Source organism: Eubalaena glacialis, chromosome 4 (assembly GCF_028564815.1).
Source record: "Eubalaena glacialis isolate mEubGla1 chromosome 4, mEubGla1.1.hap2.+ XY, whole genome shotgun sequence".
In the NCBI taxonomy this organism is placed as follows: Eukaryota; Metazoa; Chordata; class Mammalia; order Artiodactyla; family Balaenidae; genus Eubalaena; species Eubalaena glacialis.
The window spans coordinates 128136844-128151561 of NC_083719.1; the positions used below are offsets into that span (position 1 = coordinate 128136844).

General features: G+C 51.6%; 1 protein-coding gene across 7 annotated transcripts in view; it reads right to left on the bottom strand.

Annotated features, from left to right (window-relative positions):
* TNIP1 (TNFAIP3 interacting protein 1) overlaps positions 1–14718 on the bottom strand; it is a 45571-nt gene that overhangs the window by 25175 nt on the left and 5678 nt on the right. For 4 of the 7 annotated variants that reach the window (XM_061189879.1, XM_061189876.1, XM_061189877.1 and 1 more), the window contains exons 2-5: positions 5221–5392; positions 3902–4036; positions 2422–2507; positions 594–674 (exon numbers count right to left, since the gene is read on the bottom strand). In XM_061189879.1, the coding sequence (XP_061045862.1) occupies positions 594–674; positions 2422–2507; positions 3902–4036; positions 5221–5356 (438 nt within the window). In that variant the 5' untranslated portion in view covers positions 5357–5392. The remainder of the gene's footprint in view (positions 1–593; positions 675–2421; positions 2508–3901; positions 4037–5220; positions 5393–14718) is intronic. The other 3 variants (XM_061189880.1, XM_061189878.1, XM_061189882.1) reach the window with 2 other exon arrangements.

The window sequence follows — 14718 nt, forward strand, 5'->3', positions numbered from 1 at the left end:
AAGTCTGCCATTTTAAGAGAGAACAGGACAACATAGTTGGAATAAAGGTAGCAAGTAGGGTAAAGTAGAGAATGAGGATGCCAGGTGGACACCCCAGAACTGGAGGGGAGTGTGTGTGTGTGCGCGTACGTGCGTGCGTGTGTGTGTGTAAGTGCAAGGTTTAACCTCCTACTTGCATGCCCCAAAGGGGAGCCTGGGAGGAGCCAAGAGCCTGCACAGAAGGGCCACACCTGCCTCAAGCTGCTCTGGGTTTCTCTGACCCTTTCTACTCTACCCAGGCTACGAGCCCACAGGCCCAAAGGCTGAGTCAGAGCCTGCGGAGGTGCCCAGCGCTTGGCGGAGGCCAGCGGGGCTGGCGATGTGCCCGGGCTTTCACAATGGTCGGGTGCTTGTGTGGCTCACAGGGAAGTCACCAGCCACGGATTTGCATATGTGAGCGAGAAGCACCCCCTGGTGCTGGCCCCTCAAGCGTATCCCTAGTGACTCCGGGGTGCCCAGGGGATATAAGTGGGTCCTGTGCCTCTCACGCGGGGCCAGGTGACTGAAACAGAGAGGAGACGCGGGACATGCCCAGGGACCTGCCGTCCACTCACCATGGTATTTCTGGTGTGGCCGCCGCTCTCTGGTGAAGAATGCCCCTCGGCAGGGACCACCTCAAATTCAGAGGAGGTGCTCTGTGCAGAAAAAGGGGGTCAGGGGCTGCCTGAGAGAAAAACACCTTGCCCCTCCTCTGGGGCCCCATGGCTGAGAGTACAGTGGGGTCAGAGAATGGAAGGAGGAAACCCCTTCTCACGTCCAAGTCCTCTGGGCAGGAGGGGAGGCAGCCCAGGATGAGCTTACGGACCACGAAGCAGGAATGAATCCTAGCAAGTCAGCCCGCAACCCACTGTGTGACTCAAGGTCACATCCCTCTGTGGCCAGTTTCCTCATCTGTAAAACAGGGATACTGGACTAGCTGACTTTAAACCGCTAGCACTTTAGGATCGTATCTTTCTTAATGGCTTTGCACTTTTAAAATGTTTTTATGAACTCCATTTTTTCTCAAAGCAACCCATGGAGTGGTCAGAAGGTTATATCCCCATTGGGCAGATGAGAAAACTGAAGGCATATCATTAATAAATGCAAAAGTAGGACTGCATTCCAAGGACTGCAAATCCAACATTCCTGCTATGGCACCAGAGCTGTCTCCTGGGCCTAGGTGTCTCTGACTAGTCACCTGGAGAACACAGACAACAGTTAGTGTGGCCACAACCATGGTGGTCCTGTGCCTGCCTTGCCAACCCAGCCCCAGAGATCCCAGGGGAGTGGACTGATATGGGATAAGTCCCAACAAGACAAACACAAATTTGGAGAGACTTTTTCAGGACACACCCAAATCCAGGGAGGCCAAGACTCCAGTCTCCCCCACATCTCCCAGCCACTCCAAGTAGAAGGTACTGGTTGTGCCACCAGAGGATGGGCCAATCGTCCCTCTGGACCAGCAACTGGCTCTGGGATTGCTGTTAAACCTGGTCGAACAAAGGCTAATTCAGCCTTCCTTCATCCCAGGAAAGGGCAGGGATGGGAGGACCTCCGTGCTCAACTTCTGCTGAGCCCCATGGCCACCAACGGCCCAGCTTTGGATCTCGGCGCCACCCTAGAAAGTTTCCCTTTCACCTCTACATTTCCTCAGCTGTCTGCATGATCTCGCAAAATGTTCTTCTCTCTCTGGATCTGATCTGTGGGATGGAGACTCTAACTGATACGACTGGGACTTCCCTGGTGGTCCAGTGGTTGAGAATCCGCCTTCCAATGCAGGGGACGCGGGTTCAATCCCTGGTTGGGAAACTAAGATCCCACATGACGCAGGGCAACTAAGCCCCTGTGCGCGCGCGTGTGCCACCTACAGAGCCCATGCGTCACAGCTAGAGAGAAGCCCGCGCACCCCAACGAAAGAGCCTGCAGGCTGCAACTAAGACCGGACGCAGCCAAAAATAAATAAATAAATAAATATTTTTTAAAATTTAAAAATAAAAATAAATGATACGACCACCTGGGTCCCTTCCAGTCCTAGGATACCAAGCAAAACTTCTCAAGGCAAATCTGCAGAAGACAGTTTCTGAGCCCCTGTTGAGAAGGTGAGTTCCCTGTCACATCTGCCTACTTTCTGAGCACTGTGCAGTCGATACACGCTTAACATTATGCAACCTAGCAAATGGGAGGAACTCCTTGTACATATCAGGGTCTTCCTGGTAAGATTTAACTCCGACCTTCATTTGAAAATGGGTAAACCGAGGCCCCAGAGAGATTGAGATCAACTTGCCAACATCACCCAGCAAGTCAGAACCCAGGTTTCCTGACCCCAAACCTCTCTCTTGCTGTTCTGCCAATGGGACCTTGAAATCCAGGCAACTTTCAGCCATGACTCCAAATGCAACTTACACTTGCTGGAGGTTTGGGGACTGGCTCTGGCTTGTCGCTGGGGTGTGCAGGGTCAGCGGGGGTTGCTGGGACATCTGCATCCTTTCCTGGAGAATTGAGAAAACATGGGTGAGCAGCAGGGAAAGGGGAAAAGCCCAGATGCTGCCCCCTTAAGGACAGCCTTGGCCAGGAAAGTTCTCAGACAGAGTTCCCTACACGAGTCTGGGAAAATGGGAGGTGGTCCCAGCAGGGCCAGGTAGCCTGGGAGAACGACTGGCTCTGGAATGACGGGGTAGAACCTGGGCAGAGAGACCATCTTCCCTGGATTTGCTGGGAAAATCCCAAGGTGGCCACTGCCCCTTGCTACCCTGGACCTGCCTCAATGATGACAAGGATGACAATTTACAATTAACAAAGTGTTTTTATATTTATTATCTCAGCAAATTCTCAAGACGGCTCTGTGTCCCCATTTTAAAGGTAAGAAAACTGAGGCATGGAAAGGTCACCAACTGGCCCACGGTCACACAGCTGGCAACTGCAGAACCAGGACTCAAACTTAGCTCTCCTTCCCCGAATTCCTGGGGCTCTGGCCACAGGGGGCCCCTTGAGGGGAGTTGCACGGCTCCCTCTGGGGATGGGCCCGGCACCCATTCCAGGACTCAGAAAACGCTACTGAATGGACAAGTGGAAGCTGGAAACATCCATTGCCTGCAGCACAGTGGACTCTGCGAGCATCACTTTCCTCCATGTGTCCATTCAGCAAATGTAGCCAGCAGCCAAATGGAAGGCTGGCACACTGGCCTGGGCTGAGACTGTAAGGTGGGGCTGCAGCAGGAGGCATCTGAGCCCCATGTGGGGGGGAACCTTTTCCTCCCTAGTCCCAGACTTTGTCCTAGACTTGGAGACATGCCAGAGGAATGCACGGTGATCACACACAGGACTTTAACCCTAAGTCATAGTCAACGCTTTCCTTTAATAGGTAGCATATGGACCTGACATCTGAAAGACACTGCAGCAGGCTGACAGGCAAGTCTAGTCCTTCCACAGGCCTCAGCTTCCTCACCTGTAAAATGGAAGGAGGGGGGCCAGACCAGAGAGCTTCTGACTCAGATGCCAACTCTAGTGACCTGAAGTGGCTGCCTGGAGCACGATGCCTGGCACATAGTAGCTGCTCATTAAATATTTGTTGAATAAGTTACGCTGATAAAGATCCTGAGTCCACATCCTGGGTGCAGTGGATTGTTGTGATCCATTTCTAATGTCTGCCAGGGCCTCAGGACTGCTGAGTCACCAGCTATTTTTGGACAAGGTTATTCTGAAGTCCTTTCCAAATCTGACCTTCTGGGGATTCTATAGCCAGAACATGACTGGGAGAATGGCCTGCGGCCTAAGGATAAATGAAGGAGAGGTGGATTTCTGATTAAGAAGGGAGTCCACGGTTAAGGGATTAGAGAGTAAGGAGTACGGGCAAGGCAGAGGACCGCCTGGGCTCCTCTTGTACCTGTGAGCTCAGCCAGGTGGTCGAAGGAGGTCAAAGAGGGAGACGGTGGTGGGAGCAGCTCACTGTCCTTGACCAGCTCCTCTGCCTTCTGCCGCAGCCTGGACGCTTCCATCTGGGACTCTTCCAAAAGCTCCCCTAGGGAGACAATGGGGGAAGGAGGAACAAAAGGAATTACTCAGTTCACTGTGCTCGTTCTCCCATCCCAAGCCTCTAAGCCTGCTTCTACCTGGGTTCTGGAGCTGCAGGCCCTGGGTTTCACTCTCTGCATCACCTTGTGGGCTGAGTGGGACACACGTCATTCTAGCCCACAACCAGAAACAGGACTGATAAGGAAGAGCCCTGCAACCAGGGGAAAAGGAGCAGAGGGGAATCTAGAACAAACTCCTGGTCCCTGGCACCCTCTTCCTGCCCCACTCTCACCGCACCTGGCTGGGGACTCCACAAAGCCAGGGGCTCTTTTAGGCCCACCATCATGGTCCCAGGGGGCTACCGACAGCCTACGGCCCGCAGTCAGGGACTGCCTGAAGGGAGGAGACCCTCCATAACATCAGCCACCCCTCTGGGCCTCGTTTGCCTTCTTTTGTAAGTGGAGACAGGGAAACTCCATCCCTCCTCCCCCAATCTGCCATTCCAAGGAGAGATCTGCCAAGCAAGGAGAAAGCATTTGGAAAATCGGGAGCTGTGCTCACCCCCAAAGCCTAGGCCCGGAGAATGTTGCAGCAAGGCAAAGGAAGAGTTTTAGAAGTTTGGAGGAAAGAGAGTACCCTCTGGATGGGGAAATCAATGAAAGCCTCTCATGGAGGAAAAGATGGCATCTGAGCTGGGTACTGACAGATGGGGACCAGTCAGTCATGTGGAGGTAAGCAGGCTTGTTCTGGGCAGTGGCGACAGGCTGAGGAAAAGCCAGGAACAGAGAAACCAAGGGGCCTCCTCCCGCCTTGCTTCAAGCCAAGCTCAGCTCCCTGCTCTAACACTTGGAGACCGTACCGTGGTTGCCCTGGTGATGCCAGCTCTCCCCATTTCTGGTGCTTCTGGAAGATGGGCCATTCTGTTTCCCTGTCTGCTAATTGGGCCTGCCAGCTCCCTCTCCGCCACCCCAGGCCTCCTCCTCAGTCCCTCAAGGTATTCTGAGTCTTGTCATCATGGTTCTGGGGTGCTAGGGATTCCGGGCTGGGAATACTGCCACCATGCTACAGAAGTACACAAAGACACAGCTGTGGGGCAGGAGGGAGAGGGATGACTTGGGCAGAAGCATATGCCAGCTGGCACTGCAGGCTGCAGGTAGGAGGCTTGCAGGCAGAGTGCAGGGTCTGCTTTACCTAACATCTTTATCCCTTGCATTTTTTCCTTCAGTCTGGAATTCTCCTCCACTAGGCGCTCAAAAGCTGCGGACGCCTCGCCCAGAGGTACGCCGCCCCCAGGGTCGTAGATCCGGTATGGTCCTCTCCCTTCCATGATGGTAGCTCAGCCCCTGCCGTCGTGCCCGCCTGGCTGTAAGGACAACAGCAGTATGTCAGGGGGCTGGCCAAGCCACTGAGGCGTCCTAGTCAATCAGTGCCCCAGAAGGCAGTCACCATAACCCAGAAGAGAACACAGCACTTCAGACTGGCTGGCCACAGTACAGCAGAGCAGAATAGTCACCTCCTTTGATCTGGAAACTTTGCCTCTATTAATGCAACCTAGGAACGGCATCAGTTTCTTTTAGCAGCCTCACTGTACCACCGGTTCATCTGGAACAGCAGTCAACTGTGAGGTGCAATGTGGAGTACAAGAAAGAGCACTGGCCTTGCCGTCAAAACACTTGAGCTCATGTCCTGTTGACAGGGTCCAGAAGAAGAGGACCCTGTATCACTGCATCCGCAGCGCCCAGCATGGTGTTAGCTATGACAGGAATGCCCAATAAACACTTATCAAATGAATAAATAGTCTAGCTATTAACTCACTGTGGGATTGTGGGCAGTCCCCTCCCCTCCCGGAGGAGGGGAAATGAAAGTCTTACACTAAATCAGTGATCTTTAAAATGAAATGCTTGTGCCCAAAGGGATAAGCAAGTCAATCCAATCCGAAGTTCCATTTATACGTGCACTATCTTTTTTAAAAGAAAGAACAAGAAGAAAACCCCCTGACTAATATTTACTACACAAATTGACACTGTCAACCTCCTCCTTCCAGTTCTAATGAACAGATGGATTTTCCATCAAAGCACCGTCTACTTGTGCAGCAAATGCTCTGCATTACTCTGTTCAATTTCACCGGCTTTATTTCATTTGAAACCACTGTGCAAAGCGATTTCAGAATCCGAGTTCTGTGACTTAGCAGAGAAACTTCTTTCTTGCATTCATTCATTCCACAATTATTTATTGAGCATCTATTCTGTGCTGGGTGCTAGTCTAGGTGCTAAGTAATTATCAGCAAACAGAAGAGACAAAAATCCTTCTTGAAGCTTACATTCTAGTAATGGAGGTAGATAAATAGATACATAGTGAGTGAGATGAACATAGTATTAGGGGTGATAAAAACATCTATGGACAAAAATTAAGCAGGAAGTTTGAGGCAGGGACTTTATAGAAGGAGGTGAGGGAACTAGCCATGCAGATATCTGGGGGAATAATATTTCAGGCAGAGAGAATAGTAAGTGCAAAGGCCCTGAGGCTGAAAAACTGATTCAGCCTCCAGCCCTACAAAGAGCTTACTAACCACGAAAGAGCTCCAAAGGCCTCCACCGGGGACTTCAGAAGGACTTGGGGCCCTGAAACCTCCCTCCCAAGATCACCACCCCCAGGGCCAAAACGATTTCAGTCACGAGTCCTCAAAGGCCCTTTAAGCACCCACAAGTGCTCACTGCAAGAAAAGAGTAAAAAGGGACTAATAATAACAGCCACCATTCATTAACCTACTTGCCAGGCACTGCATTAAGCCCTTCAGATGCATTACCTCAAACTGCACAACAACCCTAAAATACATAGTAAGTTATCCTCACTTTATAATGGAGGCTTGGTGAGGTTAAGTAACTCAGCCAGGATTACACAGCCAGCAAGTAAGGGCCAAGATGAAAATCCAGTTCCACCTAAGAAAGCCGAGCTAATCACCTGCTATCCTCACACAGCTGCCAAGACTCAAGCCAGACGGGCAAAATGCAAGTTCAGGCCTCTTTGTAGGGTAACATGGGGCTATCAATCGGGTACCCTCTGGGCTGTTTCCCCTGCCTTGCAGCACAAGAGATAAACAAGGATTTTGCCCAGAGGGTCCACATTACCATGCGATGCCATGAGCCGGGAGGAAAAACAAAGTTCTGGTGAGTGGGACCTTTCCCCCAAAGACTAACGAAAAAGAGAATCACACACTTGAGAGGCACCCACGCCCTGCTGAGCCCCACAGAGGCAAAGGACAGCTGCCCACACACCCAACACAAAAGTCACCAGTCAGCTTAGGGGGGACTTATTTTTAACTTGAAAGGTCAATGTTACACAGCAGAGCAATAAAGCTTTAAAGTGGTCACTGAATTAAAAGACAGTGTGGGTAAGGCACTTGGCACAATGACTGGCATATAGCAAGGAGCTTGAAATGTTGGTAGACGTTGGGGGCGTCCCTCCTCTATGCTCCCCCTTCTCCTGTGTGCCTCTCCAGCAAGCCCTTACGCCCAGTATGGAATATATATGACTGGGGTAAGCCTATGTGCATCTGACTGAGAACCTCCTGGGGGCAGGAGCATGCTCTCCTCATCTCTGTTGCCAGCACAGGCCTGGCACTTGGGAGGTGAGCCGTGATTAAGAGCTGAATGGAGTTCACAAATGGGGAGACCAAGAGCCGGAGGGGCCGTAGCCACCTTTGGTGATAAGTGACAGCAGGTGTCCGGGTTCCTGCTCACCACTCCACACACACCCTACATGGAACTCACAGCTGACATTATGTGATGATTTGGGAATGTTTTTACTCCACATCTGGCTTGCCCAATAGATTAGAAGCTCCGTGAGAGCAGGGGCCGAGATCACCTGGCCTACCAGGGTATCTTCAGAGTGGTCCAGAATAGAACCCCAATGAACCTCTAATCAGAACAGAGAGACAGAAAGGGCCAGAGGAACCCTTGACCCTACGCCTGCCTCCTGACAGGCCATGTGCAAACATCCTGAGAGCCTAACCGTGATCCACGGACCAGAAGCACCTGGACAGCCATATACTTCTAGAATGGAGGCTGGCACAGCCAAGATCTCTCAGAGATGCCCAGATGTAAGGCCAAGCGACAGAGCAGGATGCAGGATACAGGAACTGAAACCCCGCCTCCACATCCTCCAAACCGCGCATGCTCTCCCTCAGCACTGGGGAGCCAACAGGGAAGCGGACTCACGGGAAGCAGCGGAGGGGCAGGCAGGGCTATTCTCCTGACTCCAGCCTGGGCAGCTTGGGGGCAGGGGGAGAAACAGTCTACAGGCAGAGGGAGCCCAGACCAAACAGTCTACTGTGAGAAAGTCCTCTCTGGAGATCAGAGGAGCTGCCCAAGGGAGGGTCTGGACTTCTGGAGGAAAGAAACACAAAGAGAGGAATGGGGAATTTCCACGTCCTGCTGACCTCATGCCCAGATGGTCAGCGGCAGTTCCAGGATGACCACCGGGCAGATGGGAACCCTCCTCCTGGTCTGTGTGGTTTTTAAGCCTTTCCTGGAGAGGGGACTCATTCCCAGGATGACAGAGCTGGACAGGAATCTCCAAGGGCAACAAGGCCAAGCCCGTTACCAGGCGCCCCAGGGCTCTCGGAATGCGAGGCTGCATCACTGTCCTGCCTCCCCGGCTGACAGCACATTTCCCCTCCGTCACAGACCACAGGAGTGGGTGTGGACAGGGGAAGGAGGCGCTGACCACCCACACGCCTTGCATGGGGTAGTACGGGAGCTCAGCGCCTAGGCGTCCCGGGGCATGAGCTCATCTGACCCTCCCTCATGGTGTGAGGGCAGCAGTCAGGCCCCAGAGCAGGAAGACCAAGGTCACACAAAACGTCAGGATGGAGCTGGAAGGTGCCTGCTCTCTCTCCAGTCTGCCACTGCCCCCACCCTCCATTTCTGCTCCTGTGCTGCAATCCCACTGCAAAGCAGAGGCCCCATCCACATTCTTGCCAAGTCTGGCCTAGACTCCATACCCACCTGGGCCTGGTTCCTTTAAATTTAAAGCTACAGATCAGGTGACCCACCAGCAGTGGACACCAACCTGCCTTCCAAAAACAGAAACCGTCGGTGGGGAAGAGGCAGCCAGCTCAGACCTTCTTCCAAGACAAGATCTTGGCTCAGGGCAGGGGGGTGGGATCACACAGCCTGGGGGTGCCCACTGGAACCAGAAAGTCGCAATTTAGGGGCAAAAAAGGGCCCAGAGAGATGGCAGGCCAGGCAACGACCACAGAGTGAAAAGACGGAGGTGATCCTGTTGAAACCGAAGGAGCCACCAGCCCAAAAGAGGAGGAGGAGGAGCCAGCATGACAGGACGACAGGTGAGCAGCTAAGGGGATGGGGGGGTGGGAACGTGGGCGCAAATCGCAACCTCCACCCAAGAGGACGATGACGGTTGAAAAAGGCTAGATTCAGAATTAAATTTACATTCCAGCTTCTGCACTGAAATGCTTCAGCCCATCAGAAGCTGCCTTGTGATCAGCCATGTGCTGGTGCCAGAAGTAGGGGCTCCTAGGTATGAATGAATGATATGAATTTGCATAGCCAGTAACATTTGCAAAATACCTAGAGTTTCCCAAGCATTGTTTTTCTGTCACAACAGCCTTGGAAAGAAGGCATGGCTGATGTCTGTTCGACAGACGAGGAAACTGAGGACCACTTGGGAACTTAGTCTGATCTAATGCCACTGGGCACTGGCTGCATCCTGAGGTCAGCTAGACCCTGCAGCTCTGGGGGAAGTGAAGTTCTCCCTGGACCAGAGGAAAACTCCTGAGCAGATCTCTGGTACTGGGAGTTGGGAGGTCACGGTGGCCAGCAGCCTCCTCCCCAGGCAAAGGCAGGGGCTGGCAGGGATGCTGGTGGGTGGGGGTGACAGCGTGGTGAAGGGAAGAGGTCTTCAGGAGGAAGGCACAGGACAGGAAATCAGAGGTCCTGATGTCTACTCTGTTGCCCGCTCGGATGGCCATGGGCAAGCTGTCTACTCTCTGTACCTCAGTTCCCTCATAGGCACAGGGAGGAGCCTGGACCAGAGAGAAACTGGGTGATGACTTAAAACTGGCCTAAGGATCCATGGAGACCCAAGCCTTGGCTTGGGAGCCAGCCACAAGGCAAGGAAAGAGAGGGGACCCAGCACACTGGAGATAAAACAGCCTTGGAGTCAGGAAGAAAGGGCCCCAGTAGGGCGGGATCTGGGGGTAAGCAGGTGAGGCACGCAGGGTGCAAAACAGAAGGGGGCGCCCAAGTGCACACAAGCGACCCTGAGCGGGAGCCCTCCTTACACGCTGCACCTGGGGCCTCACCTGCACCTGCCTCCCCCTGGTCAAGCTCTGCCCACCCCTGCCCACCCCAGCAGGCTGTGTGATACTGGACCAGCCCCTCGCCTTTTCTGAGCCTCAGCTGCCTCATCTGCAAAATAGGAATAATAACAGAATCCACTGCACGTCAGATTAAGGAAGTTAAATGAAATAATATATGTATAATTGGAAGGGAGTTCTCACTTTCTACTTCCCAATTGTTTATTTAACAAAGAAATGTATTCAATTCGTAATAAAATTTCCTAAACAATAATAATAATAGTACCTCACTAAGTACCTGGCACTCAGTAGGTTCTTACTAAAAGGTTGAGGCAGCCCCATAACTGTGCCCAGCTGATTGGTTGTGGCATCCACTTAATTTCTGTGAACTGCAAATAACCGTTAAGCAGGGACACTGGGACAACACCATAGCTGGTGAAGCTGAAGCTACAAGAAGCCCATCGACCAAGGCCATGCCCATGAAAGATTAGGAATCATCTGAGTCTCATTTTCCTCAATTGCAGATGGGAATATCTTGCAAGTCCCCCATGGGCTAACGGGAAGTGAGGCACCATGAAAGCACCTCGCAAACTAAAGCAAAAATCTGTCCACATCTGCACTTCGCGATGACCACCAGTCCTCCTCACCCATTTCACAATCAGGGAAACTGGGGCTCCAGGTCCAACCATCAAAGAGCAGGCGGTGCCCTCTTGATGACTGTCAGCAAAGAGACAGCACCTACTTTAGATGGTTTGTACCCAGGGAGCCCGCCCTAGCATCCTCACCAGTGAGGAGCCAAAGATTTAATCAGTCTTTCCAACCAATTCAGTAATAAAGAGGCTGCAGGCATGGGGCGTAATATGAGGAACAGGTGGGGCTCAGGAATCATAGGATCCAGTCAAGGTACACCAAGGCAAATATCTTCCATCACCCAGCCTCAGTTTTCTAAAAGGAGAGGTTAGCAACAATAGCAATAATACGACATAAGGGGGAAGACTGGACAAACTTTAAGGCCCCTTCTAGTTCTAACATTCCAGAACTTGCAATTTATTGTCATCCCTTTCTAAAACCTTCTGACCTTGAAAAGCCTGCTCTCCCCAGCTCCAATCCCTCCCGATGCCCAAGCAGATTTCCCTGCCTCATCGATCCTCCTGCAGTGCTATCAGGGGTGCTGTCGCCTCCCCAAGAGCAGTGAGAAACCCCTGGATGATGTCTGCAGCCCTTCCCCAGGTCCTGCCCTCCTCTCTGGCCGGCACCCAGGCTCTCCAGCTCAGCCTGAGAACTGTGTCCTTCAAACACGGCACACGTCTCTGTGTCCTTCTTTCCCCCCACCCCTCCACTGACTCACCCACAGAGGGAGCCCCACTGCCCCCACTTAGCCTCCAAGACCCAGGCTCTACACTATCAGCCTAGGGACAGTGGGGAGGACCAGGGCCATCAGCTGGCTGGAAACGCTGCATAAGTCGACCAAAGAGCATCTAACTAAAGCTGGGAGAGGGCCTGACAGTTGTGTGCTACCATATGCCAGGCACTAGGCTGGCATCATTACCAACATTATTACGTCATTTTCTTCTCACCACACAGAGATAAAAATTCTTATCCCTGTTTTCCAGCAAGGAAACCAATCCTCTCGGCTAGATGGCATAATCTCTATTTTTCAGATGAGGAAGCAGACTCAGAGAGGTTAAGTCCCTTGCCTAAGGACACACAGCCGGTTAGTGGCAGGACAAAGAATCCAGCCTTGATCTATCAGACTCCAACATCGGTGCCCTTTCCACTGGCCTGCACTGACTGAGAGGCACAGGGCTCTGTGCCTCAGGGGGAGGACACCAGTCCTGCCTATTGTCCCACTGTCTGGAACATGCCCCAGGTTCTAGGTCCCTACCTCTATGTGTTGCTAACTTTGCATCAGGTACCAGTCTGCCCTTGATTGCCAGCAGTCAACAAGGCTTAGACTCTCAGGATGAAAGGAAGCTCAGGGGAAATTTGGTCCTGTGCTTATCTGGTCCCCAGGTGAGCCAGGGGACTCTGGTTGACCATCTTTAGTGACCCAGACCAACTTCCTCCTCAAGAAGCCTCCCCTGGGCAGCCAGCATTGGCTGTAGTTAGGCTATTCCCAGTTCTGCTTCCACTGACCCTTGCTCTGCTTCCTGGGGTCCCCTAGAATAAGGAACAAGATGACCCTCTTCTCCATCTCAGCCCTGAGGAGATTTGGAACCTGCAGCATTCTCTCAAAGCAGATTAGCCCTTGTTCCCTGCATCGCCCTTTGTAGGGACTGGCTTCCAGACCCCTCCCCATCCACCCCCTCAACCCTCCACCCCCACCCTATCTGCAGCTGGCTTTGAAACTGGACACAACACTCCAGGTGTGGTTTGCCTGACCAAAGAGAGGAAGTTTCACCGCCTTGTGGACATTTGCTTTTCTTATAGCTGGCTGCCCACACTAAAGAATGTCCTTTCTCAATGACATCAACAATCACGCTTGTATGCCTGATTGGCTGAGAAGAAAGTTCTCTTGTAGAAAAGTATGCTTGAGGAGGTTTCAACTATCTAAAGAGTCAGAGGTAACTGATTGGGGTAATTGCCTATTTAAGTAAGCTAGGAATCTCTGTGTCACTGTACACAGAGACTGGACAAAGATGTGCACTGCCACACACTTTGTAACAGCAAAAATGTCCTGAATGTTCATCAAGTGGGGACTAGTTTAATAAACTATGGTGCATTCATTCAATGGACTACTATACAGCCATCAAAAAGAATGGGGCAGACTGCTTTGCAATGACAGAAAGGTGCCCATAAAATATTGTTATGGGGACTTCCCTGGTGGCACAGTGGTTAAGAATCTGCCTGCCAATGCAGGGGACAGGGGTTCGAGCCCTGGTTCGGGAAGAGCCCACATGCCGCGGAGCAGCTGAGCCCGTGCGCCACAACTACTGAACCCCGTGCGCCTAGAGCCCATGCTCCGCGACAAGAGAAGCCACTGCAATGAGAAGCCCGCACACCACAATGAAGAGTAGCCCCCGCTCGCCACAACCAGAGAAAGCCCATGCGCAGCAACAAAGACCCAACGCAGCCAAAAATAAATAAATAAATAAATTTATTTATTAAGAAAAAATTGTTAAGGAAAAAAGCAAAGTATAGATTTATATGTATAATGGGATAGTATTTATTAAACAACACACAACTACGTGTGTATATATGTGTGTGTGTGTGTATATACATATATGTATGAAATCTTAAATGTGCATAGAAAAACGTCTGGAAAGATCCACACCAAACTGCTGCTAGTAGACACATCTAGAGAAGGACTTGGGCTAGGGGACTGGAATCAAAAGAAACTTTTATTTTACCTACAGTTTTTTAACTCTTTACAACGGAATCTAGTCCTGTTCTATTTTTAAAATTAATTTTAAAATACAGGCAGGAGAGAAGGAGAAAAGAACACAACTTTCATTTTTTACGTTATACCTTTAGTATTGCTTGAGTTTTTGGAGTGTTTTCTCTAATGAATACATGTTATTTTGTAACACTTTTAAAGGGAGAGTTTAAATTTTTGTTTGTTTGTTTTTAATTTAAGTGGTTTGACAGGGCCAGAACAATAGGAAAGGGCTATTGTTCTGGCACCAAATGAGGCTGGAGGGCTGCAGGCAGGGATGAGAGCCTCCTTATTATGAATCTGCTTCACGTGGACAGACAGGCTATAGGGACAGAATCATAAATAAGGAGGAAAAGTCCAGGGACAAGTTTTCTCGTCAAGGACTTCGGTAGATGGAGACTTGGCAACTGTAAAGGAGAGTTTCAACCTGGAACCCGCCAGAAAGGATCTGGCTTCAGGAAGGTCAGGGCTGGGCTTGAGGTGACAAAGGCGGGAAGAAAAGCACCAGACTTTGGTGCTGGAAACAAGGGTGAAGCTTCCCGCCCATTGCCTGTGGGCCCTCACACGGGGCCTTATACCTGTTTTGCTGGAGGGGAAGCCGAGTCAAGACAGGTGCAGAGCTGGGCTCAAGGTGGCACGGTTCCCAAGGGACAAAGGAGAACAGCCCCACCTGATCATCAGTCCCCAGCCTGTACTCCCCACTGCCAACAGCCCCCTAAGAAGGGCCGAGAAGGCAGCCCAAGCAACCCCAGCCCGCTTTCTTTCGCCTCCTCACAGCTCCTGGGATCCACAGGTGCAAATACTCCGCGCCTAGAAGCCCGGCTTCCCTCCCAGCAGCTGTGACTCTCTTAACCTAGGAGGAGCACATCCACTATCAGCCACAGGGACAAAGGGCACTAGGCCCAACCTTGGGACAAAAGGGAAGGGAGACTCGACTGTCCTCCTGTCTACCTGACCCCAAAATGCCCAAAGCCGGTTTATCCAACAAAGGCTT